The sequence below is a fragment of the Phyllostomus discolor genome, chromosome 4 (assembly GCF_004126475.2).
Source record: "Phyllostomus discolor isolate MPI-MPIP mPhyDis1 chromosome 4, mPhyDis1.pri.v3, whole genome shotgun sequence".
NCBI lineage: Eukaryota > Metazoa > Chordata > Mammalia > Chiroptera > Phyllostomidae > Phyllostomus > Phyllostomus discolor.
Window position 1 is genome coordinate 193,310,397 of NC_040906.2, and position 27,503 is coordinate 193,337,899.

Sequence of the window (27,503 nt, forward strand, 5' to 3'; positions counted from 1 at the left end):
CATTTGTATGCAACATGAATAGAATATTGTAAACATAAAGTACATTAAAATCAAGGTACATAATTAGGTCAGGATCATCAAGAGGGTGACATATATCCCCAGGACAATTATTTGGGATGTGCTGCTTACGTTTGTGTTTGAAAATCGTAGCAATGAACTTTCATTTTAAATGCACAAGCATTTACTTTCCAAAATTACGATTTATCTGTAATCCATGACATTCTCCCAGGTTCTCCTTAAAGAAGAACACACATTATGGGGAACAGAGAAACCTGAAGAGGGCTGTTTGAGTTAGCTTTGTCAGTATAACAAAGCACCCCCAGATCATACTGTCACTTCTTATGGTTGTGAGGATTAAATGAGATAATTCATATAAAGCTTCTCTGACAGTAGGTGGCCCAGGGTAAGTACTGGGTGGTTCTGTCCCTCAGCTCACATGGGCACAGTCAGGTGAGTTACAGGGTGGGTCACCTGGGTGCTGGTTTCTCTTTCCTTGTGACCCTCATCCTCCAGGGGGTTAGTAGCTCAAGCTTCCTCTCATAGTGATTTCTGTATTCCTGCTGGTAAGGCAGGGCAAGCCCACTTGTGCGAATGCTGTTCAAGTCTCTGCTCGCATCACATTTGCTACTGTCCTCTTTGTACAAGCAAGCCTCCTGGCCAAGCCCAGATTCAAAGGGCAGGGAAATTGACACAACTTCTTGATCAAAGGTACTGCTAAGAACTTGGGGCCATTTTTTTGTAATCAAGTACAGTCTGCATTTGGTAAAATGTATTCACATTTCTCCTATGAGAAAAATGTGCTCACCCTCACCCTCGGGTTCCCAGAAGTCTCATCCCATTGTGGCATCCGCCTCTAAGTCCACGGTCTTAGCCACGATTTACATCAGTTCTGGATACAAGGTGGGGCGCCTTAGGTACAGCTCTTCAGATGTAGAACCTCTTGATCCTGAGATAGTGGACTAGAAGTAAGGTATCTCCTCATACAGGCCCAACGTAAATGGTGAAATAGGGGAAGGATAAGCAAAACATGTAAACCTTTAGAAACAGAGGCACACATCAGGTTGCAAGTAACAATCACATCTGCAGCGGTTCTGCCCAGGTCCCTGCGGCTAGGTCCCTCCACTCCCGAGCCAGAGGACGTTCCCTGATTAGGACCCAGTTGTTCTCCTCGGGAGTGGCTCACCGGTTTAAAGTTCTCCGCTGCTTTTGGCTCTGCCCTCTGAAGCATTCTTCCTTTCTCATAAGAAATGCCTCATTGTTGCTTCTGAATAGCTTCCTTGGCCTTGTTCCTGCTCATAGAAAGTCAGATACGCAGAAGCCTCTTTTCTTTTGAATGGTGTCTGTCTCTTTTAGGTCAAGCTTTTGTGCTTGTTAGTAAAACTCTTTTAAAACTTGGTAGATTTCCTAAGAATTCATGGGATCTCTAACCCTAAAACCTACATCCATGCTCTGTCCCTTGGGCTGAGGGCTGGGCCGCTATGTGGGAGCACCTGTCGGAGTCCCTGAGCCCCGTGTCTAGCTGAGATGGTCCGCAGGACAGAGGTTTTTACTCTGAGGCCATTTCCTACTATAAAACCTTTTCTTCCCGTTGAAGAGGAAGGAGAGGTAAAAGACTTTATTTTCCAGTGCCGTGAGGTCTGGTTCTTCTCTATTTTCTCCAAATAGTGCTTATTGACTGGATAGTTTATTTTTAGCTCATCTGTCTTGCAGAAACTTCTATGCAGCTAGAAGCATGCCACCAACACTTTCAATATTCTGTCTGGAGATCTGTGCAGCTGGATCCAAAATTCATTGTGTTCATGTTAATGTCATGCTGCCACGGGTAGCAATTTCACCAGTTATGTTACTACGGCGTAATAGGGGTTGCTTTTTTTCCTGACTGGTGTACAATTTTCTCATCATTTTTGCAGCCTCCACTAACCGTTGGCATACCATTTTCCCAGTTTTTGCTAATAGTTCCCTGCTTTTCGCCTGCTGTCTGATCTCAAAGTCAGTGTTGAATGTTTTAGGTTTTTGTTATGGCCGTGTGCTACTTCTAGGTACCAATTACTGTATCCGCTGGTTTTTACAGTCTACGAAACTGCTAGGAATCTTAGTGGCTTAAGCAGCAACAGTTTATGGTTTCTCACCAAGCTGTGGATTGGCTGAGCAGTCAGTCTTCTGTCTCCTGGGCCGATTCAGGTACCTACAGTCAGCTGATGGGTTGGCTCAGGGCCTCATTGTCCCACAGGGAAGCGCAGGCTTCCTCATGTGGTTGTGTCAGGGGTCCCAATAGCAAGCCCTTGTGTACAAGTGCTTTTCAAGCCTCTTGTCACATCACATTTATTACCATTCGGCAAAGCAGGTCCCAGTCTCGTGGCACACTTAAATTTGAGGATTTGAGAAAGTCTGTACCTCTTGATTTGCAGGAGCTGCAAAGAATGTGTGGTAATTTTTTTTTCAACCTTCCACAAAGAGTATGTATGAGAGTGTTTGGGGGGAATGAATGGGTCACTTAGGAGGTCAGATCAAGAAAGCTGGATGTGGCCCTGGCTGGTGTGGCTCAGTTGAGTGGGCATCGTCCTGCAGACCGAAAAGTTGAGGGTTCAGTTCTCGGTCGGGGCACATGACTGGATTTCCGGTTTGGTCCCCAGTCAGGGCACATACAAGAGGCAACTGATTAATGTTTCTTTCTCACATTGATGTTTCTCCTCCTCTCTTCCCCTCTCTCTAAAATAAATAAAAAAGAAACGAAAAGAAAGTTGGATCTGAGTTGATGATCATCACATCGGGGAAATAATGTAACAATTAGATGCTTCCATGCTTCAGATACTATCTGGTACTAAAATAGTAAAGTTAATAGCCATCATTTAATGAGGTTCTGACACAGGCCAGGTTCATGAAAATGCCGTAGATGTATTAGAATGTGGCTGTCAGTGGAAATGAAACACAGAGGAGCAGAGGAGAACACGTGTTCTCTGTAGCAAGCCCACTTCCGAGAGGAGGGAAGAAGCAGCAGGGCTACCAAGGACAATTCCTCCTTCCAGACTCACGAGTCTGGTAAGGGATCCATGCCCTTGGCAGGAGCAGGTGGAGAGAGCCACCTAGAGGGAAGGGAATCTGAGAGTGGGAAAGAATGTTTCTTCGTATCAACACCAGCCCCACTTACCTCCAGGTCTTCACACAGCTCCGGTGCAGGACCGAGTGGACAGAACATCATCACAGGATCTGGCTGGATGTGAGCTTAAGGCCCAGCCTGCTTTCTTACTAGCGGGGTGGACTGGATGAGGAACTTAACTTTTCCGGAATCCATTCGTCGGTCAATTGAAAATTGTGTTACCCTCCTCACAAAGTTATTGTGAACATTGTGGATGGGTTGTGTATCAAATGTTTGGTATAAAGAGTGAACTATTAGTCACTCTGTTTGTCACTGACATTATGTTTTCCTTTCCTGCTTTACTTAGTAGGCTTGATTCTAGAAGGTGGCTGACCCCCATATAGCACCCCATCGTTAAATGCTTGGTTTTTATCTAATTTCTTCATCTGCTACAGCCTGTAAGGGCGATGAAAGGAAGGCCAGTATCAGTGTATGGAGATAACTGAGGTTGGGTTTGACATTTTAATACCAAAGAAAGAAATATTTTAAAACAAAATAAATGCAGCCCCCCAAAAAATTTATTTCCTTGGAGAATTGATGAGGGATAACCAGCCAATGAATCGGTGACTCAAAGGACTTTGTCTGAGAGAGAGAGAGGAGCAGAATAAGGAATGTAAAAACTCTGTGGGATTGGCCTTAGCTGGTATTACACATTGGAAAAATAAAGTCACTAATGATTCTGGAAACTCTATTGATTTCTCTTTTGAAAAAGTTCTCCATGGAATAGTTATGAAATACAAAGTTTGATCAAAGATACACACATTTGCAAATTGGACTCAAAATTAACTCATTATTTTCTCCTTTTACATAAATTTCTTCTATATTTTCCAGCCAAAAGCTTGCTTCGCATTCTAAGCCCAAAGCCAGATCAAGTGTAAGATAGAGCAACAGCGGTTTTCGTTGGTGAATGCTAATGCAGACAAGAGTGGACAGGCTCGTGTAGGTGATTGGACCCCTGACCCTGGAGTGTCCTTCTGCCTGAGCAAGCTCACCTGCCAGCATCTTCTTACCTATCACTTCTGTCCTCCTGACTGTAAAACTTCTATCTTCAGGTATCACTGCTTGGTTATTTCAGCCTTGGGTCAGTCATAACCACAGTGAATTTTTGTTATAAGAGAATTATCTTTGAGCCTTAATAATTCTGTGGCCTTTCAGATGAGTTACTGCCTATTTAAATGCTCTAAAACCTGAAACATCGCTGTGTTTGGGGAAAATTCTGACATGAAGAAATTATTGTGGGAAAGAAGTTAATGACCCTAAATGCTGAAAAGATTTCCATGTGTTCATCATCTAGGTTACTAGTTGCTAATAATTGTTCCATATGTAAAGTCTCGATTGAGGAATGCTGTGGTCTGTTTGTGTCCCCCCCAAATTTTATCTGTTGAAATTGTAACCCCCAAGGTGGTGGGGGCACAGGCCCTCTGGGATTTCCTGGCTCCTACATGATCTTTGTGGTGATGGTTGGGCTGGAGGGACTGGGTGAGGTGGTAGAGAAAAGTGGACTCAGGGTGACCACACAGGACTGTGTGGGTTTTGCCCAGCACAAGGGTGCCTGCCGCGTGGGTGAGAGGGCATGGAGAGCCCTCTCTGCCCAGTTCTGGGGCGTATCCCCCAGAGAAAGGGGCACTCTTCTAGCTTTCCCAAAGATGTCATGTGGTCCTTACACAAAGGTTGGTGAAGGCGCCATATGGACCCGTGGTGAACCTAGGCATGAAGACCTTCTAATCTGTAATCACCATTTTCTTTGAACAGGACAGTAAAAATTGGTATAAAATCAGGACCTAGGAGGGATGGATGATAAAATCTGAAAATCAGAGCGTGGTAACTTCATTGTTGAAGTAGCATTGCTCAGAAGCTCTTTTTGGGAGTACCTATTTGGGGGCAAGATCTTTTGTTTCCCTAGTAGATGAATGGGGTGTGTGTGTGTGTGTGTTTCTAAATGTGTATGTTAGTTCTTAAATGAAACAAAAGTCTTAAACTTTCTGAATTCACATTACAGAAGAATAGTCTCTAATACATTTCCTTGTCATAACTACAACAAGAAGGCCCTTCCATGCTTTTGGATTTGCTCCCCTCCTACGCTCTGTAAGTTCGTCTTCATAGTAAACCTCACGCGAGTGCACATGGCCTTGCTCCGCACTGTGTTTCCCGTATCTGAGGGTTCCCATGACTTGTAGAAGCACTGTAGCATATTGCTGTGAATCAAGGGAAAGATTTTGTTCCCTGGCAGTAGGACAAATTTGCTGAATGCATGCATCGCTTAATGTATAATAATGTATGGATTATAGAAAGACCTCCTTTTAACTTAATTATCCCTTCAAAGACCTTATTTCTAAATACAATTATGTTCTGGTTCCTGGGGTTAGGGCTTCAACATATGAATCTGGGGAGTACGATTCGGTTCATAACTATGTGTTAACATTTTTTTCTTGTTCTCACTAGGGTAAGGGGTAGGCACAAAGCCTCTATTTTATGATCAGAGATAATGACTATGTGATATGTTTACAACTGGTTCCCTTAGAAGCATGTAGGGAGCCGTGACTTTCATGGTTGTTTCTTGTAGCACCCAGGGTATGAATTATTTACACGGTAATCACCCCTACTCATTGGTCTTCTGAAGTAGGTACAGACCTGCTTTCTGAACCTTTCTTTCCCTATCTTTGTGTATCTTTCCCTATCGGTTGTTTGTTCAAGTCAGCCCCATCCTGGGGACTATTGTAAGTTGCCTGCAACTGCATGGTGTTTGTGGCTAAAAAGCTGCCATAATAAGTATATGTGGAATGGGTCACAAATTTCAGTGTGCATTTGAGTCACCTGCAGCTCATCCTAGATCTACTGAATCAGAAGCTTCAAAGGGCCCAGGCCTCTGCAAAGTTTGCAGCCGTCCAGAAGATTCTGTTTCTTCCTAAAGACAGAGCCACTGAGCTACCACTATTTGTTTCTTTATTTTCTCTTACATAAAATCTAATTGCCCAATGGAAGAAGGGTTGTACAATTTCCCCTTCCTCCCCTAAGAGAACTAGTTCTCAGGACAGATGATATGCATGCCTGAAAAGAGAATTAGAAAGCAGAAGCAGATTTCTGGGAGCAGGTTCTAAATTTTCTTCTGAGTTCTTCATCTCTGAAGGACTCATTTTTAGCAATTTTATGAATACACTTTACTGATGTTTATTACACTAGTCTTTATCACAGACAAGAAGGCCGATATAATTGTCTATTGTTTCTAATCTACCGTAGTTCCCTTTTTAGAGCCTCGCAGTTCAGAATCAAGCAACTACATGTGCAGTCTAGCTTGATGTTCTTTCTCTGCCTGCTTATATTTTGATGTAACTACAGGAAGGAATATATCTGAAAGCTTTGGGCAGCATTCTTATGAACAGCAGCCTTTTTGGTTGACTTTCTGTTGTAGTTTTTCTACTGCTTGCTCTTTGGCAGCCAGGAGACTGTCTAGGGCAGTGGGACCCACACATCTGGAGCTGGGCTGCGCCCGGGAAGGTGGGAAGGAAGGCAAGGTGAAAGCCACCTTCTTGTCTACACCTCCATGGAGAATCTTTCATTCCACACACTGTTCCTTCCTCTCTCCTCACCAGAGTACGGGATGAGCCTAGGCCTTCATGTCATTTAGGACCAGTGACTTTATGGTTGTTAGGTCTTGAGAAGGAATGACCATCGCTGAACATCATCCAAGGCCATTTTCTGTATGACTGAAGTCTGCTTTGCTCTTCATATTATGAATGAGATGATGCATGGCTTAAAGAGAACAGCCCAGAGCATGGGAACTGTCCAAGACTGGTGGGAGGTCAACAAGCAGATCGCTACTGTTCTGGTGTGTGGCACTGTCCCTTTACCACCCATTTCCTTCCATTGTAGTGCCTCCTAAGTCTTGGCTGAAATGCAGGGAAGGCATGTATCATCTGTTCTTGCCTTGTTCATCAAAATTCATCCATTTTCTGCCCCATCTAAATCTTGCATAGTAGAATAAATTGCATACTAAAACAGGTGGACACAGCTCAACCCCTTAGTAATGTAATTTGCCCAGGTCATATAAGATGATGAGTTGGTTGTAATGCATGTGAGCCCCACGTGAGGCTCCCCAATCAGGGTACCTGTGCCCAGAAGAGGAGTCCCCATAACACCTGGCTTTGAAAACCAGTGAGGATTATATCCGAGAGAAATGAAGGGCTGAGGAAGACCAGGATGCTATTCTTAAAGGCCTCACCCACAAACTCACTCCATGCTCCAGGGCAGAGGCAGCAGCTGGAGAAGTGCCTGGGTCATACAGGGAGGAATTTAATTGACCAACTTTCGGGTGAAGTCCGGAGGGGAGGGATCGGTGGTAACTCTCTCCGGGGATGGAACTGTTGGCGGATGCCCTTGTTCCATTGTTGTGCTCTCCTTCCGCCTGGCTTGCCCAGTGCAAGCAGGCACCAAATCTGCCCCTCTCCGTTAACCTGGCTGACACTGTTCGCCCTGGCATGGCATTCCTCAGAGATCCTCTGCTACCCAACCTGCCTGCCCTGGCTGCAGTTAATCCCAAGCCTGCTCCTGACCCTCCAAATGGGCGGAGGCCAGCCTTGGCCCACAGCACAGTCTTTCCCAAGCACTCTTGAACTGCCAAAAGTTGCAGCCAGCCTTGGCTCGCATTAGAGCTGCTTGGTAGGAGCTTCAAGGCTAGCTAGCATATGTGATGGCTGGTTTCAGCTCTAATTATGGCCTTTCCCAAGTGGCCACAAGCCTGGCACATGCAGCAGCTGGCCTCAGCTTGCTTCATAGCTCCCACCAGGCAGGTCCGAGCTCAGCACAAGGGGCACCAGCCTGACCCTGTACTGGGGCCCATCCCAAGAGGCTCCAGATCTGACATTTCCTCGTTTAATAGAGTAGTCTGTCATGACTCACTGTTGCACGTTTGCTGAAGATAATTGAGTATGGTGGTTAAGTGGGGTTCTCTGGAGCCTAAATGATCACTTACTGGTGGCCTTGGGTAAGTTCTTTAATCTTCCTATGCCCAACTTGCCAACTCTGGTAATGACAAAGCCTACTTTGTGGAGTCTGCATGAAGATTAAAGAGGATATCCCTTGAAAAGTGTCTAGGAATTGGTTACTGGCACTATGTAAGCACCCAATACATATTAGCTACTCTTATGGAAAAAATATGGATATGAGGAACATCATTTTGCCTTGTTAAGCAGGAAAATGATCCCACCACTCTTATAAAAACATGGAGATTCTTCTTGAGCTGCCAACTTGTTTCAAAAAGTCATTAAAAGTGGGCGAATATTGCTACTGTGTGATGGATAAATGTGTGTTTTAGTATTGCTACTAGGCTTGTGTTTGATTGAAATTTTCCATGTAAATGTTTTAAAGCAGTTTTGTTAATGATGCTCACCTCTGGAGGCCTTGGGGAAAACTGTACATCTTTTGTCTTCCATTCTTGATCCTTTATCTGGCTTGTGCTATGTGCTTCTTGCCTAAATGTGTTATTTCTGCTCACCTCTCCTACGTATTAAAATCACATTACACTTAACTATTTCCTTATATCCTTTACTTTTAATATCTTCCATTAGAATATATCTTGATTTTCTCCCCTCAAACATTTGTAAGCACTGAGTATTGAACAAGTACTCAAGCTGAAGTATATTGGGCAGAGGAACAAGGAAATTCCAACTTGCAATTTTGTACTTCCTTATTAGATTTTTGTCTCTGTGTATTTGGTTGTTTTACTTCAAGCATGTTTTAATTTTATAAATTTTTTTAATCCTCACCCATGGATATGTTTATTGATTTTTAGAGCGAGAGGGAGGGAGGGAGAGAAAGAGATAGAGCTAGAGAGAGAGATATCCATTGGTTGCCTCCTGTATACACCTCGACCAGGGATTGAACTTGTAACTTTTGGTGTGTGGGACAATGCTCCAGCCAACTGAGCCACCTGGCCAGGTTACAACATTTTTAAAAGAAAAAACATTTAAACCATGATGTATACGGCCCTGTTTGAAGAACAGTTATAGTGTGCAGGACCAAGATGCTCACCGGTGCTGAAATGGACACAGAACAGACATTTAGACTTGACCCCAAAGCCTTGCAAACTGACTCTCTTTATTGAAAAAATAACGACCTTTGCAAGTATTTTCTTCCTATTTTTCCATTTTCTGCCTGTTTTGACTTGTGATTATTGGAGAACTCAAAAGCAAGAAGTAGACTGGTTCCCAATGCAATCCAAATTTTTAAATTGCTGACTGACTGTTGTAACATTGAACTGCAGAGACCTACGGGCTATAAGAGGCAACTGTGCTCATGACTTTAAGTCACATTTGTCCTTTACTTGTAAGCAAAATGTCATAGAACATTTAGCTCCGTTCAGCACCTGTATCACACCCGCGGATAAGGACTTGGGAGTGCTGAGCAGCGTGCTCCTTTATTTTATTTCGGTTCCCTCAGTGTGAATTTCTGACTGTCACTAGAAGAATTTAACCCCGGCATGTCTACTTGCAGGCAAAATGAAGGACCGGCTGTCAGAACTTCTGGAGTTAACCAGGCAGTATGACCAGCAGTTCTCAGACGGAGATGATGACTTCGACTCGCCCCACGAGGACATCGTGTTCGAGACGGACCACATCCTGGAGTCCTTGTACCGAGACATCCAGGACGTCCAGAATGAAAACCAGCAGCTCCTGGCAGACGTGAAGAGGCTGGGAAAGCAAAACGCCCGCTTCCTCACGTCCATGCGGCGTCTCAGCAGCATCAAGCGTGACACCAACACCATTGCCAAGGACATCAAGTCCCGTGGAGAAAACATCCACCGCAAGCTGCGCGCCATGAAGGCGCTGAGCGAGGAGGCGGAGGCCCGGCATGGACCAAACTCCGCGGTGGCACGCATCTCCCTCGCGCAGTACAGCGCGCTCACCCGCACCTTCCAGAGTGCCATGTACGAGTACAACCAGGCGGAGATGAAGCAGCGTGACAACTGCAAGATCCGCATCCAGCGCCAGCTGGAGATCATGGGCAAGGACGTCTCGGGCGACCAGATCGAGGACATGTTCGAGCAGGGCAAGTGGGACGTGTTCTCCGAGAACCTGCTGGCTGATGTGAAGGGCGCGCGGGCGGCCCTCAACGAGATTGAGAGCCGCCACCGGGAGCTGCTGAAGCTGGAGGGCCGCATCCGTGATGTGCACGAGCTCTTCCTGCAGATGGCCTTGCTGGTGGAGGAGCAGGCCGACACCCTCAACGTTATTGAGCTGAACGTGGCTAAGACCCTCGACTACACCGGCCAGGCCAAGGCGCAGGTGCGCAAGGCCGTGGAGTACAAGAAGAAGAACCCCTGCCGGACCATCTGCTGTTTCTGCTGCCCGTGCCTCAACTAGCAGGCTGGCCTGGGACCTCACACTCTATCCTAACCTGAACGGGCTGGGAAGCGTAATGGGAAAGATTTGGGGGCTCCCTGTATGGGGATGAGTTGTCCCGACCCCTATGGGACCTCAGTCTTTAGAGAAAGAAGGAACTCGAGGTCTGAAAATTCCAACCCAGCCCATGCTTGGGACTACAGTTGATGCTGTCCGATGTTTCTTCAGTAAGTACAGAGATATAGCCACTGAAGTTGTGTAAGGTCATCGTATGGCAAATTGCACCCTTGCCTTTTTAACGGAAGCCAAATAAAGAACTGATGTTGTAGCATATTGTAGGGTCCTTGTCCCAGACACGTCTTCTAGGAGGGTGTCAATTCTGCACTGGCTAACAGTATGAACTCATCAAAACAAATGTCATTTACTCTGTCCCGGAAGTACCTTGGTTCTGTTCAGTTTCACGTCTTTCATTTCAGATTCTTTGTCTGGTTAATGCTGTGTGATCCCTGCCTACAAGTACATCTTCTTTCTGCTCGCCTCCATACTTATTCGAAGGCCAGCACTCGGGCCACTGAGCCACACCAGTCAGGGCTCACATCCACACTTACTAAAATCACGTTTAACACTCACTATTTTCTTTCACTTTTATTATCTTCTCTCAGAATATAGTTTGGGATATTTCCCCCCAAATGTTTTTTAAGCACTGGGTTTTGAAGAAGCACTCAAATTGGTGAGTGTATCAGTCATGTTTTATATTTTTTCATAAATAAAAGTAATTTAAAATTTATCTTTTTTATGTAATTACAAATGCACATACATATGTAAATGTGGAGTACTGATATTCACTAACATGTACATAGTGACTAACTGGTTTTCCTTTTACTTTTGTACATATAGACTGTAAATACCAAGAAAAACACTTTTTCTGGTTGTTGGTGTGGGTTTTCTCGTTTTGAGCTGATCTCACGCTCATCTCACACATATCTGGTCCAGTTGGGCCAAAACGTTACTTTGAACAACTCTGTGTCAGTTGTGGTGATAAAGACCAATGTCAACAGCTGTTGTGGAGACAGAACCAGAGATAATAAAAGACATTCTCGAAAATATTACGTTTGTTTTACCGCAGACCATGCCTTTCATGATTTAAATTAAAATAATTCTTTTTAAGTTAGTTTAATAAACATTACATTATAAATATCCCTTTTATGTGTTTGTGTCTTAGTTCGCTGTTTCAACCATTGTGTTAAAAATTCTTCTAGCTGCTTAAAGCCAAAACATCTGGATGGAACTCTGACTAGAGAAGAAACAAATGAAAAAGAATTCACACGGGGGTATCTTTTTTCTCTCCAGAGTTACCTACAATAGTTTAGCAAGATCATCATGTTTTAGAGATTTGGTTTCATTTGCAAACCTTGCAGTGCCCTTACCCACATTTACCATGTTTCCTGTCTTTCTCCCGAGTCAACTCTGGACTCTTTCTACTCATTATTTAATAAAAACAAGAGAATTTATTCAGCAGTCATAATTCTCAGGTGCTTCACACAAGGAAGTTTGGAAAGGAATAGACAGACGAGTGTGCGAACTCTGCAACTCACTGTCTAAACTGCTCATGACCATGAAAATCCAGCCCTGCATCTAATTTTAATTTCATGGTTAAATATGAGAATTGTGGAAACCAAGTCCCACTGGGCTCTTCTCGGATTTCTCCTGATTTCTTTCTCAGCTAACTCCAGCATTGTTTTCACCTTTGACCTAACTTGACCTAATTCCCTTTCCCTAAAAGAAAAAGTCTTCGTATAGCTCCAGTGTTGTCTTTCATGGAAGACAAGAAATACTGTAAATACAGACCACCAGCTAGTTTTCACAAGAGAGAATGATTCATGCATTTGACTCGTTTAAACCCATAAAGCATTTTCTTTGCTTAGAACCATTCGTGAAAGTAAATGAGTTTGTAGGCTCTGTGTATTTTCGAATTCCCCACATTTCACATTGAAGAATTACGTCAAAATTGCACTTTACTAAGAGATTAGTGAACTCTTGCCTAGGAAAAGGCAAGAACTTTTTTTTCTGCTTGTTAGTAAACATCTGCCTGTGACAGAGCAGTTGAGAGCACAGATTCAGGACTCCACTTTCTTGGTGTAAATCCTATCTCTGCCTCATGCTAGCTGTTACCACGTGGCATGCTCCTTAACCTCTCCGGGCCTCAGTTTCCTCATCTGTAAAATGGACACAATAGGACCTACCTCATAAAGTTGTTTTAAGAAATAAAAGACTAACTATGTAAAAGCTAGAAATGCCTGACATATGCTAAGTGCTCTGTTCATTGTTGTCATTAAATAACTTTCTCATAGACTGAGAGACCTGCCATGGACTCGAGTAAACGAATAGTTATTAATTCCTGAGGAAAAATACATATTCTTTTGTTCACCGTCTTTCATAACATGGAATAAAGAAACCAAGACTCTATCTCTGAATATGAGGGCTTTTTTTCTGTAATGAAAAAACTACTTTTCACGGTGGTATTTCTATTCCTTCTTACATCCTAACATGTTCTGAAAAAGAAATTAAATGTTCCATTCAAAAAAAGTTAAACAGGAAGCAGCTGTTCTGCTCAATTTGGCAAGTGCTTTCCCCTGATTCTTCCCCAACTGCCGATCACAAAGGCCCAGAAGGAGTTCAGCTGTGGAGGCCAGGCCACAGTGGACCGAAGGGAAGGGATCAGTTGGCTTTTCCCATATCCTGCCCTGTCCCCCCTCAACCCGCCCACAGAGCCCTCCTTGTCTCTGACTGCCACTCAAAGCAGTGGTTAAAATGCTCATCTTTTCCATAAGAAAGAGTGCTCTAGCGCCACCAAGAGATGCTGTAGTATTGGTTTACTCAATCCTGGGATGCTCTGACCTTGACAAATTCTAAAGAGTGATTTAGGACAAAAAGAAGACTTTGTGATAAATCTGCAAAATTCATACCGTAATGCCATTTCATGTATGAAATGAAAGAACCCACCACAAAGAACAATAGAGTCTTTGGGGGCCGATTGTGGGAAAGGTTTAAAGCTATTTGAACATAGGTGGTGATTACTTCCCGCTAGTCAAATGCCTCACCTTACAGCCACAGCCACAATCATGGGTTATAGGTGATGACAACTCCAGGAATATCAGAAATACATGCTCACCTAGGAGGCATCGGTGTCCAGCATAATCTGAATTCCAGTTTTTTTTTTAAAGCTGATCAATAATTTAAAAATGTTTGAACTGTGACATCATGAGAGGAAGTTTATGTTTTTTCAAGATAATGACTTGGAAAGAGGAACGTGTTCTTGTACCAATACTTGATTTAAAAACAATCCCAATGCATTGAAATAAAGAACAAACTGACAGTAACCAGAGGGAAGGGGAGAGGGGATAACGGGGAAGTAGGGGAAGGATCATCAAGGAACATGTATAAAAGACACATGGACAAAGCCAAAAAAGGTAGGATCAAGGATGGGAGGTGCGATGGCTGGGGTGGGGGACAGTGGTGGGGCAAAAATGGAGACAACTACTTAACAACAATTAAAAAAAAGAGGAAAAATAAATAAATAGTGCCCCCCCAAATAAACAAGCAAATTTATTATTTTATATTATATTATATAATAATGTAATTACGTATACTATGAAATGCATATTTAAACCTTATACATCATATTAATATATTATGCATTTATAATATTTATATTGATTTTCTCAACATGTAAAAGTAAGCAAACTAGTTACTCTTAATTATGTTGATACCTTAAACAGTGTCATAGCCAAATCTTAGTTTCTTAGTTTCCAAAGCATCACAATGGTATTTTTCTACTAATAAATTTTTATATGATTTTATTATTTTAATATTTTTTTGTAAAACTAGCTGCAATTTTTTTAAAGTTGCCATCTATTGGCTAGTAAATATGCATACATGTATATACATAAGTAAATTAATAAATGAGTGAATGAATGAATGAATAAATAAATACATATTTTTTTTAAAAACAGTCCCAATGTTTTATAGTTAAATGTCATAGGCAAATATTTTTTAGGCTCTACCATATAAAGTTCCTACCTTCACAGGAAAGTACTGAAGATTGTGTATAGCTTAAAAATAATAAATATGATAACTGAAGTCTTATATTTTATGTATAAATCCTACCTTTCTATTTTCTACCATCAGGCATAATTGCTACCCTATCCTTGTAACATGCCTACTATCCCTCTCTGCATCATGCTCAATGTAATCAGGATGATGGTTTCAAACATCCATTAGTGATCAGAGTAACAGTTGACTTGTTTTTGATAGAAGAATTGAAAATCATGGCAATTAATAAAATAGGGCGATTGGAAATGGAAAATGAATAGGCTCTGGAATGTAAATTCACCGTCACGTAACTAGTGAGCATCTTCATTAGCAACTTGTGTTATAGAGAAGAGGCAAGGTGTCCTGATACACTGGCAGCTTTTGTTGTAAAGATTATGTATTTACTGGCAATAAAGAAGGCTTCCTGAACTGATGATCAGGGTAAAACTTCATAGGATAAGCCCTGGCTGACGTAGCTCAGTGGATTGAGTGCGGGCTGCAAACCAAAGTGTCGCAGGTTCGATTCCCAGGCAGGGTACATGCCTGGAATGTAGGCCATGACCCCCAGCAACAGCACATTGATGTTTCTCTCTCTCTCTCTCTCCCCCCCCCTCCCTTCCCTCTCTAAAAATAAATAAATAAAATCTTTACAAAAACACAAAACTTCATAGGATGCTTTAAAACCAGTGATATACTGACAAATCAGGAGTGAGAGACAAGTCCCATCACTATCATTTTTTAATTCTTGGTGTTTCTTTTAAAAGTTTTTTTTATACTCCATTTTAATTGCAAGCATCCTTGGCTAGTCAGTCCTCTTCCATTTTTCCTAGTATACGGGGTCTGGGAAGTAAGGCCTGCTTGAGTGTGGTTGGTAGGGTAATAATATGGTTGTAATAATTCATAGGTCTTTTTAAAGATTTTATTTACTTATTTTTAGAGAGGGGCAGGGAGGGAGAAAGAGAGGGAGAGAAACATCAATGTGTGGTTGCCTCTCACATGCCCCATACTGGCACCTAGCCCATAGCCTGGGCATGTGCCCTGACTGGGAATTGAACCGGCAACCCTTTGGTTCACAGGCCTGTGCTCAATCCACTGAGCTACACCAGCCAGAGCATAATTTATGGTTTTAATTTGAACATTTCACCTAAAATGTCATATGGTGTGCTTGAATGTGATATTGTGATATTAGAGAATTACATGCTTATGCTTTTGTAAAAAAAGACTTTGTAATAAAAAAAAGTGGCATTATTTGTGCCGGATGGAACCTGTGTATGTCTACATTTTCATGGTTCTACAGCCAACTCTTCAGGCATATTTCTTCCTCTGTATCCCAGCATCCCATAATATTTTATAGTGGGTAAAAATAACAGAGCATACAAAATATGTATGTGTATATACGTGTATATGTATGTGTATATGTATGTGTATAGGACCAGCTCTTTGCTTGTGTCCAGTCTAGCTATGCCAAACAGAAAACACTTGAAGCTGTGTAATAGGAACATACATGTCATGCATGTGTTTCAGTGTTTCTATGCCAGGATCTTTAAATATTTTTTATCAGTGTGGTCTCCAGTTATGTGCCCCTTTTGTCTGATACCTCCTGCAGACCCTAGGTTACCCACACTTGTGGATTTGTTCTAGGCCCCCATTAATCTTTTATGGAACAAGGTAGGGACAGAGGGCATGAGGGAGTATCCACATATACCAAAGCTCACTGGCTGAGGCTGACCAGTGCCTCTGTTTTCTAAGTTTACTTGGGCATGGATGAGACCTCACATCTGCCCTGCACCACATCATCCCCACACTTTCCTGCATACTCAATTCTTGTGCAGTTCTGGCCATTACTGTAGGCTATTTCTTTACCTGGATCACTTCTCAGGACTTTTCCCCTGTGTTTGGCTGGGTCATCTGAGAAGTGGACTCCAGGAACAGATTAAACAGTGCAAAGATTTTACTGGGGTAAGTGCTTATGATGGGAAGCAGGGAGGGAGACAGCTTAGGCTGAGAGCAGTTGCATCTGGGAAGGTCAATGAGGAGGAAGAAGCACTCCAAACTGCGGTGCAATCTAAAGGGGTTTGCAAAGCCATAAGGAATTCCTTGCGGCAAGTCAGCCTTCAGAGACTCTGATGTCTCCCAGGGACAGGCCTGCCCTAGTGTCCCCGCTGCTCTCATCACTGGTGTCACTGGTGGGGAGAGCTGTGGGAGGCGTGATCTCAGTGGCAGTGGATGGATGGATTTCCGAGAGCAGCACCCACCCCTCAGTCCTCAGTCATGCTGGCACAGCGCTGTGCTGCACCCTCCTGGCCAGCGTCATCCCTCCGTTCACCACGCAACCTGTGCTTCCTCTGCTAGGCTGCTTTCTGATTCATTCTTGAAAATTAAATTTATTGGGGTGACACTGGTTAACAAATTTATATAGGTTCCAAGTGTACAGTTCTATGATGCATGACCTTTATATTGCATTGTGTGCCTGCCACCCCAAAGTTAAACCTTCTCCCACCATATATGGACCCCCTTTCCCTTTGCTATCCCCCGCCCCTGTTGCCTCTGATAACCAGCATCCTGTTGTCCGAGTCTATGAGCTTTTGTTTATCTTGTTTGCTCATTTGTGGATTTCAGTTTTATATCCCACATATAAGTGAAATCATATGATTCTTAACTTTTTCTGTCTGACTTATGTTGCCTAGCATGGTGTTCTCAAGATCCACCCATGTTGTTGCAAATGGTAGTATTTTATCATTTTATGGCTGTGTAGTATTCCACAGTATACATGTACCACATGTTTTTACCCAATCCTACATCAAAGGGCATTTGTTTCTTTCCATGCTGCTTTTTTGATTTTTAAATATTTTTATTGATTGCTTTTAGAGAGAGAGGAAGGGGGAAAGAGAAACATTGGTCTTTGTTCCACTCATTTATGCATTCATTGGTTGATTCTTGTATGTGCTTTAACCAGGGATCAAATCCACAACCTTTCCATCTGCAGGGCAACGCTCAACCAACTGAGCCACACCAGCCAGGGCTTCCTCGTGCCTTATTAAAGGTACAGGCTCAGGTTGGATGCAAACACAGCTGTAAAACTAAGTTTCATCTGGAAAGGATTATTTTTTCTTTTTATTCTTCCAGCTATATAAAGCAAAGATCATTTAAAATTCTTTTTGGACAAAATGTATTGGCTTTGGTTTCAGATGTCTATATCTCTATATCTATCTATCTATCATCTATCTATCTATCATCTATCTATCTATCTATCTATCTATCTATCTATCATCTATCTATCTAAACATGACATCTAGTAGAGTCATTTGTGTGAAGTACATAGATCCCTGCTCCTTGTTATAAAAGACTGTGTTTCAGGGTGGTGGCTATGGACATGAGTCCTAAGCTGTTCTCAGTCACCAAGGGCTCTACTTATGAGGATGCCCTGCAGTACCCCAGTCTATTCTTATGTCTGTAGGGGTATGCCTCCCCCCCACCCACACACAAATATAGACAGACTCCTTAGGGTTTGCAATGCTGATTCAATACGAAAGTGCTCAACTGTATGTGTATTGTGCAGACAAGTAACTGCAAAACCATTCCTCCCCCTGCAGGAGTGGAAAACCAAGGAGAGGTTGGAAGACCCGAAACTGCCCTTCCATTGAGCTGTGAGCTCAGCTGGGTTGCAAGGCTCTCTCCCTGCGGAAGCTGACTTGGTGCATCTACTGTTGCTTGGCCCCAGGTGTCTCCCAGCTGCCAGCAGCTGAGCTGGTGCTCCGACTCTTTCAAAACAGGATGTGGGCAAAATCAAGACAAGAATCTGCAGGGAGTAGAGAGGATATACAAGGAATGTTACCCTTAGATAAAATGAAATTATTTAGCCTCCATGTGACAAAGACAGGAATTTCTCTTGCAGCCAGGAATGTTTCATTAGTTTATTCTGTTGCCCTGCCCTGTGGTTTACCCTGGTCTAATACTCCCTTAAAAGGGCATGGATGAGGTAATATGGCTTCTCTTCATAATCTTCATCTGTGTTTAGTAATCTGGCTCATGGAAGAAACCTGTCAAACAAGAACTGTTACTAAGTGGTAAGATGTTAAAACATGCACTTACCCAGGAGAAAGTAAAACTGGGAAGTGAAAGAAGGTGCCTGTTCTTTCAATGCTGCAACTCATCTGCAGGGTAGCTTCTTGGGTTTGGCACTCTGCATTGGCCATTATCAATACGTGACGTCACTTTGCACCAAGTCCTCATTTCCCAAAGAAAGCCACAGCGTTAACAGCAAAAGTTGCATTTCTTCCCACTCAAGAGTTTCAGTGCAGTATTGAAAATGGACTAGAGAACACACTAGGGGACATGAAAATGATGAAGAGAAATCCGTTCCTTCCTGATAAGAAACGAGAGCTTTAAAATTAATATTTTTGAAAGGAATAATCCAGCCGTGTGAATGAACTGGAGACTGAAAATAAAAAGAAAGACCATCTCCTGGGAGTGATGTTAAAAATTAAGAATGGAGTTACCATGTGACCCAGCAATCCCTTTTCTGGGTGTCTACCCAAAAAACTTGAAAATATTTATTTGCAAAGATATATGCACCCCTTTGTTCATTGCAGCATTATTCATGGTGGCCAAGACATGGAGACAACCAAAGTGTCTTTTGTTAGATGATTGGTTAAAGAAGATGTGGTACATATTACAATGGAATACTATTCAGCCATAAGAAAAGATGAAACACTGCCATTTGCAACAACACAGATGGATCTTGAGAATACCTTTCTGAGCAAAGTCAGCCAGTCAGAAAAAGCTAAGAACCACATGATTTCACTCATATGTGGGATATAAAACTGAAAGTCATGGACACAGACGACAGTATGGTGGTGACCAGAGGGAAGCGGGTGGGGAATGGTAAAGGATAAAGAGGACCAAATATATGGTAACAGAAGATAATTTGACTGGGTGGTGGGCACCCAATGGAATATACAGATCGTGTATCACAGAAATGTATGCTCGCAACCTACATGGTCCTATTAACCGATGTCACCCCAATAAGTTTCATAAAAAATAAAGTAAAAGGAAAGAAAGGATACAAGAGAGGTCAGAAAACAGATAAACTTGAACACCCAGAAGAGCAGGAGAAGATTAGGAGACCTGACTGAAATGGACCAAAAATTAGAAAGTGGAAGCTGAAAATACTAAAAGTAGATGAAGTTGGCAGGTTTCCTATTCCCCCCCCCCTCTGTGTATGCCCTCTGCATATAATTTGGTAAAATTGTGTATCATGGTATTCTATGACATAATTTTGTCTGGGCCTAATGTGGTAAGTAGGATGGAAATCTTGGAAATTTCTTCTAACACTTAAAGGCCTGTATTGATTTCTGATAACTCAAAACCTTTAAATTCACTTGCATATTAATTAATTTCCCTTTTATTTTTCTGTTAAAAATGACAAAAGTCTGCCTGTTCTTAAAATTTGATAAAATATAATTTCTAATCTTCTCTTCATCCTACTTTTGCATTATTTTAACACAAGACATACTACAGTTTACACCGCAAATTAAAGCTCCTGAAATTATTGACACACCATCTTGCAACTGGTCAACTGAATTGCCTCCTTAAAAATATAACGAAAAGGCAAAATGAAAGGAAACATGCATAATTTATATTACCAACTCCTCTGATTTATTTGACAGAAGAAAGAGGCTGTAATTAGCCAAAAACCGCATACCTGGTATGGGCTTGGTTGACTGTATTTACCTCCTCCATAGCTGCACCCCCACACATGGCTATGAAATATCACCAGGAGCGGTTAAGACAACTAACCGTATTTTGCTGTGTATAATGTGCACCCATATTTTGTGCACACTCTACATGCATTATTATACCCATTATTATACCCATATATAAATGCACATCCTATTTTTCCCTAAAAAAAATTGGGTAAAAAGTACATATTATACACAGCAAGATATGGTGAGAAAAGCGGGGAGGAAAAGCAGAAAAATTACTGCTTTCCCGTGCTTGGTAGCATCAAAACACAAAGTTACCTCACACAGTTTTTCAGGTTGTTGGGTCACATAAATTAGCCCCCACACTGACATGTGAATTGGCCGAGGGTTCTGCCTTTGACACTTCCTTTCCTGTACATTCTTTATAGATGATCTCATCCGTCCCATGGCTTCACTTCTAGATCCTGCTGCAGAGAGAAGGCTGACCAGCGGTGATCCCGGCGGCCCTCTCCGGTTTGCCTGACAAGAAGCAAGCACACGGCCTGGACCTTCCCCAGCTACTCCGGCGCCATGGGTGTGAATGGACCACCTCCCCGAGCGGCTGGCACCCAAACTAGACTCTTTTCCTTCTGCTTGCAAGACTGCGCTTCTTCTCACCTTTGAGAAACCTTGTTTTTGAGTCGTGGGTGCCAGGCTCTGCCCACGCACACCACGGGATGCCGAGATCGCACGGGGCATTGTGCTGGGGCGGCTCCTCTGCCTGTGGTTCTGGCCTGCAGGGTAGGTACGGCACCTGAGAAATTCGCCTGAGTCATTCACTCTATCATTTATTTCTTTACCTTGGATCTGGCACCTGAGCTCCAGACTTTTATATTCTGCCTACATGACGTGTCTTTGAGAACGACCCACAGGTTCCTCAAACGCAGGGCCTCTCCTCCCCGTGGACCTCCTTCAGCTAATGGCATCATTATCCTGCCCCGTCTAGAGGCAAATCATCAGAATGACCTTCTTCCATCCTATATTTTCTGTCCACCCCGAAATGAAATGAAAGGATTCCTGCTAATACTTAAAAAAATAGATGAATATCTGTGAGCTAATGTGTGGCCGATGTCATCCAGAATGCACACCAGATACTCGAGCTGTGAAGGCAGCTACCATTTCCTGTCTGAATTTTCCTAATCCATTCACTAAGGAAGTGTTTCACACTTGAGGAATTGTGTTTCGATTTCCATTTAAGTTTATATCATATTAATATGGCTGTTCATTCAAAAATGTCTATTATGTGCAAGACTGATATTAATGAGTTTTAGTCCGAACTTGCATGTTCATCCCTTTTACATATGTCAATGGCCTGGGACTGGATTCCCGCAGGCTGGTGGCCTCCGCACAACAAGCTCCTTCTCTGACTAGTGTCTGGCTTCGGAAGATAAATTATACATACGGTCACCCAACATACATGATGCGTATCTGAGTGTGCCTTTGTCTGACATTGTCTAAGCTCACCTCTCCCTTCATGACTGAGCTAACTGCATCTGGGCCCCATGCTGAGTGGCTGCAGGACAACCCTGCCTCTCGTTAGACTGTCCCTCTCCCTCCTCGGGGTGAAGGCTGTGGGAACAGAGGATGTGGCCATTCTTTTTTCATTGCCACTTCCCAAGGCCATATTTCTTACTCACCAAAAACACAAAATCCGATGAATATGTCTAAGAAAAAAAAGAAAAAAATTAAAGTAAAATAACACCAGGAAGAGAGAAAATTAAGGAAAACTAAAACATTGAAATAAAAAGGGGTTCAAATAGAAATGTAATGAAAAGTGAACTATTATGAGATAAAATAATTATATTTAATTGCAAAATTAAAATAAAAAGCTACCATATGTGAAAATAAAAACAACATAGATTAAGAAAAATTCTGAGTTAAACTAAGAATAAATATAGCTTCAATAAGATATGAGTAATAGTATCTAGTTTTTAAATACAAATAAAGATAAAGTAAGTTGTCAACAATAAGAGACATTCATACTTGTAAATATTTTTTATGAGTTTATTTGAACCAAACTCACGACAATTGCCAGGAGGCAAAGGCTCATCGGATTGAGAAGATGCTCTGGAAAATGGCAGTTTTACCACTTATTTTACACATCAGAATCAAAGCAGAAGGCATAAGGGGGTTACATGAAGTTTCTTTGGTCATAGATTAGGGAGGCAGAAGAAAGCAAAGCAGGAAAATCTCTGGGACTGAATACGAAGTAAAATGAACAGACACATACATTTGTGGGTATAGGATAGTTAACAGTTAACAATTGACATGATAACAATAACAGTGCGGGGTTTTCTGGTCTCTGCCCTGTGCAGTGAGGGGTCTGGAAAAAAGGAAATTACTCAGACATTCCAAAAGTATGTTATTGTTGATGCAAAAAGACAACAGACAGGCTCAGTTAAAGTGTAGAATGATCTTTGTCGGGGAAGATGCCGGCCTAGGACTTCACAGCCCGCCACAAGTACCCGCCATGGCCAGCTTTCAGTGGGAGAGGTCTAATTGCAGACCATCCCGAGTGCTCACTGAGGTCTCTGAGTTGGTAAGGCCACCACGCAGGCCCCCCCGACCCTGTTGGGTTCAGCATGCAGCCCCTTTACTGCCCACAGAGGAAACCGGGATAGAGGTAGAACACTAAAAGAGAAATGGGGGAAATGGGATTAAATGAATTAAATGAGATAATACCTGTAAAGTGATACTGAAACGCTGCTTCATAAAACCAAATATGTCTTTAATAAAGTTGGAAAACAGAAGTCGAGGGCCAAATCAAGGAGCAGTAGAGAGCCCTGCAGCAAACAGTCCAAGAGCTCTTGGCAACACTGCCACTTAGACTTCTCTGTAGCTGAGTTCTGCGTTGCTGGGAAAGGACAGGCACGGGGTGTGTAAACCTTGTCCCTTGCCCCCTGCCCTGGGTCCTTGTCCATGTCCCCAGTAACCTTGCAGCTCTTTGTGGGGCCTGTGACCCAGCACTCTCTGAAAGAGCCTCACCACAAATTTCAGCAGAAAGTCATCTTCTGCTGAAGATGGCTTGATCGACCTCAGCCACCAGCTCTGTTTTTTGGAATCCAGAATAGCACAACCAGGTATCTAGAAGTGCTGGAGAGTGTTTGGAACCCTCAGTGTGAAAATATACACACACGCGCACGCACACACACACACCAAAACCAGATGGCTTCCCATTCTCTCCTTGGGGTGAGAAAGTATGTTCTAGTGTTGATGGTGTCTAGTGATAAAATTGTGAAAAACTATGAACTGGCCACACTTCTTCATAGTAGAACTGAGATAAGCATGGGTTTAAAATTAACCCGGAAGTTGAAGCTTTGGGCCGATGTTGAAATAAAAGGGTGTTAGAACGATGCCTGGAAGTGACAGATTGCCGGTAAAGTGAAAGTGAAGATTCTGTCAAGAACAGGACACACCTCAGGAAAAGGCAGCTTTGGGGTTTCACACAATAGTTATGTATCTATTTATAACAGAAAGATAGCAAGTGCGCCCACAGAAGACAGGCTTACATAGGACAAAGAGGTAAACAATAAGAAATCGAGCCAATCGTGGGGGTTCACTGAGGAAGCGACCTCTAGGGGACACTGTGGAGCCCTTTGTCCCTTCTGCATACAGTGAATGAGCACTCAGTAAGGCGTGCAGAAAGCCCGCTGCGATGACAGGGACTCTGATACTTGAGCATGCCTCGGAACCATCAGCTCAGGCGAGGAGGATGCAAGAAGTTGGAGCTGGGCTCAAGGATTTGCATTTCCAACAAGTTCCCAGGTAATCCTGATGTTTTCAGATCACTGGCGTATATTTCAAGGCATGTTAATTATCTCATAAAATAAGCACGTTAGAGGTAGGTGGCTTCTGGTCAGCTGAGGCTCACTAAGGTCTTCACGGAGGTGACTAAGGGTAGAGTCTCTTTCTAGTTTACTGTTTGACATCTTTGGGGATTAGCTCCTTAGCCATAGGCTTGTTCCCTCATGGTCATAGGATGGCTAAGCACTCTGACAATTACATTTCACACTATCTCATTGAACACAAGAAGAAAGAGGGGAGGAATCGCACAAACTCCTGAGGCTCTGTTTTTTTTTTTTTAATTCAGAAAGGAAAATGTTCCCAGAACTCTCTGCCAACCTTCCCTTATCTTTCATTGGCCAAAACTGGGTCACACCCCACCCGCTCTTCTCCTTATCTCCACCTTAGACCAATTATTGGCACAACAGACGATGTAGGGAAAATAGAGTCAGCCAGGCTCCCTCACTCGGGACATCTCAGTGACTGTGGCTTGGCAGTGTTTGTGTGGCCTTGAGCAGGGGTCCCCATGCATAGGGTGGTGCTCTGTTATATAGCTGAAGGTCAGTATTGGCACCTTGCCGGCTTTGTGTGCATTTAGTATGTAAGAGGCTTCCCACGGGGTGACATGCGGCTTGCAGAGTGTGTGGGTCGCCCTACCCTGGAATAAAGGCGTGTCAGACATCCTCACGGCTCTGTGAATTTTCTTCCATCGGCCCGAATCCAGGGTGAACCTCCCCAGCCTTGAATGGCTGTGAGAGAGGCGAAATGAAAATTATTGGTTTAGACCAATAATGATTAATCCTCTGGCTAAAGGGGAGGAAGCAAGTTTTCCTGAAATCAAATTAGGAGTGGCTGTTGGAAAAGGAGCAGATATTGACTACCATGGGAACTTACCTTGAGCCAGGCACTCTGCTAGATATTTTACATACCTTATTCACTTCTCACGTTTCTCTGAAGTAGGTATCACTGTTGCTACTTTAGGGATGAGGAAACTCAGACTTGAGGAGCACACTGCCTACGTAGCTCAAAAAAATTAGAATTTGAACTAGGTCTATTGACTCTACAATCTAAACGATACAGGCATACCTCTGAGACAGTGAGAATGTGTGGTTTCTGCTCTAGACCATGGCAGTAAAGTGAGTCCTAATCTTTTTGCTGGCGGAGAGTCTCGTCCTCAATTTTCAAACAAAAAACAAAAACAAATAAACAAACAAAAACCACACAGCATCTGTGTAGTGCCGTGGACGAAGCATAAGAAAAGGCACATGCCTGTCCCTTTATACTTTGATGTCCTGCTGCCCCTTGTAGCTACAGTTCAGAAAGATTGGTGCTATCATAATGGCAACCCTTAGTTAAGAACAAAAAGATTAATTTATTTTCTGCATACTATATAGGATATATGTGTTCTACAGTTCATGACATTTCACACAAAAATTAAATGGTGTAAGTACTTTGACCAAAAATGCTGTCACCAAGAATATTACATTCTTAATAATATCACATACCTTAATTTTTATTATAACAAATGAGAACATATAGAGTGAGGACACTTCTAAAGTCTTATTTGGAACTCCCTGAGTTTTCTACACTCATATTCATATCTGCAGCTGTGATAGGACATAGCTGAGCAGTAGCTATTCTTAAGTAGGAGCTGACCAGCAGCTGTTCCCAGGCAGCAGCCTTTTCCCTATAAGCACTTGTCTCAAGGCCAAAACACTGACCTTCACTTCTGCTTCTGTCTGCTTGCTTTTAGCAGTTGTTCCCCCCTCCCTTTTTGCCTTGTAACAAGCATATAAAAGAAACTCCAGCTTGAGCTCGTTACTCAGAATTGGGGATTCCCCTCTGAGCCCACGCGTAATAAAGGATCGTGCTTCCCCATCTCCCCCGAGTGTGAGTTATTTTCTGCAACATTTTGGTTCCCTGACCGGACAACACTCACTCGAGCAGGCATTTTGCCTTAGGTGAAGGCGACCGGGTGGGGGAGCCCCGCCGAAGGGGAAGGAGCGCACGCCCCGGTTGTTTTGGGCTACCTGGGGTGGAGACTCCTGAGCGAGTCCCCGACCGCTCTAAGACCCAGGCGGAGGGGGAGAGACGAACCATGAATTGTTGGAGGCACCAATCGGAATCGGTAAGTGCCCCAGGGACCGGACCTGAGACCAGAGAGAGGCTGATCACCTCTCAACCAGAAAAATTCAGGAGTCTGGGCCAAGGCTCAGACCATCGGACTCCTACCTGGGGGAGGAAAAGTTGTAAACTCTGTGTGACTGTGTGTGTGAATGTATCTGTGACTCCACAAGCCGGCCAGGCTTACGGAGTCTGATTGGGCCCTCACTTGCGGCAGGCATGCGAAAGATCCCCTTTTCCTTTGTTTGTCTGTGCTGATTGGGAGAATTCATCGTGGGGGTGGGGGTTCTGCCACAGTACTATATTGCATGTATGTTGGAGATCGGACAGCAAGCCATGTGGGTGCGCCACCATTTTGGGTAAAATGGAGGACGAGCCACGTGAGTGCCCCACCATGGAGGGTGGAGCGTGCATGGTTGTCGTCATCTTGGATGATGGGTCACGTGAGAGCCCCTCCATCTTGGAACTGGGCAAGGTGCAAGACTAAGGGCTCTCTTCAGATTATAGGCTGTATGCTGCTACTGTGTGGGCACTGCATCAGTCTGGTTCTCAGTGTAACTGGTTCTGATAATAATGGCTCTGGTTCTGAAGGACATGAACTGAGGTCCAAGGGGGAACATCTGACCTATAGGGTGTTTGCAGGGTCTGAGCTTCAGAAAACTGCAGGATGTCCCTGCAAATGTAGGGAATTTTAGTGGAAGGTACCTGCAGTGCCAGGGACTTTTGGCTGCCACATGCTGTGTTTAAGTATAGTCCTTCCCAGAGTGGGAAAGGAACCAGGATTAAAAGAAAATGATGGTTAAATCTGAATGAGTAAAATTATGTATAAAGAATGTGAAAGTTTTAAACCTGGAGTAAAGGAAACCTCAACTATTTGTTTTCTGGTTTTGTGGGAAAAGAGCAAATTTCTAACATTGGTGTTGTTTCTGATCAGAAACTTCTGCACTTAAAAACCTGTTTAAGGTCACCTGTAAGACCTAAGAAAGGTCGCCTGTAACCAGTTGGGGAGAATGCCTTTGCCACTCGGGACCCAGGAAGGGTCATTTGGGGCTGATGAGTGCTTCAGCCAGAGGCAAAGCAGCATGTCTCTGTGAGGCACCAATGGACACATTGGTGCAAGAGAATGCCCCTACCTGTGTATTGTTCTGGAACTCTGTGTTTTGGATTTTGCTCTGTATCTGCTCTAAAAAGGAAATTAAGGATACCAGGAAAGGTTGAAACTTCACACTCTGTAGGAAAGTAAATAATAATAATAAAATATATATATATATGAAGAAGGTCTGTATG

General features: G+C 43.2%; 1 protein-coding gene and 1 long non-coding RNA gene across 2 annotated transcripts in view; both read left to right on the forward strand.

Moving 5' to 3' along the window:
- Nucleotides 1–11,571, forward strand: part of STX11 (syntaxin 11) — a 29,485-nt gene extending 17,914 nt beyond the window's left edge. The window contains exon 2 of the mRNA XM_028509952.2: nt 9,626–11,571. Coding sequence (XP_028365753.1) covers nt 9,631–10,494 — 864 coding nt within the window. The 5' untranslated portion in view covers nt 9,626–9,630 and the 3' untranslated portion in view covers nt 10,495–11,571. The remainder of the gene's footprint in view (nt 1–9,625) is intronic.
- Nucleotides 11,572–22,442: 10,871 nt separating this feature from the next.
- On the forward strand, nt 22,443–27,503 carry LOC118499929. The gene is made up of 3 exons (XR_004902465.1): nt 22,443–22,543; nt 24,224–24,229; nt 27,492–27,503. It is a non-coding gene; the product is annotated as an uncharacterized LOC118499929 (long non-coding RNA).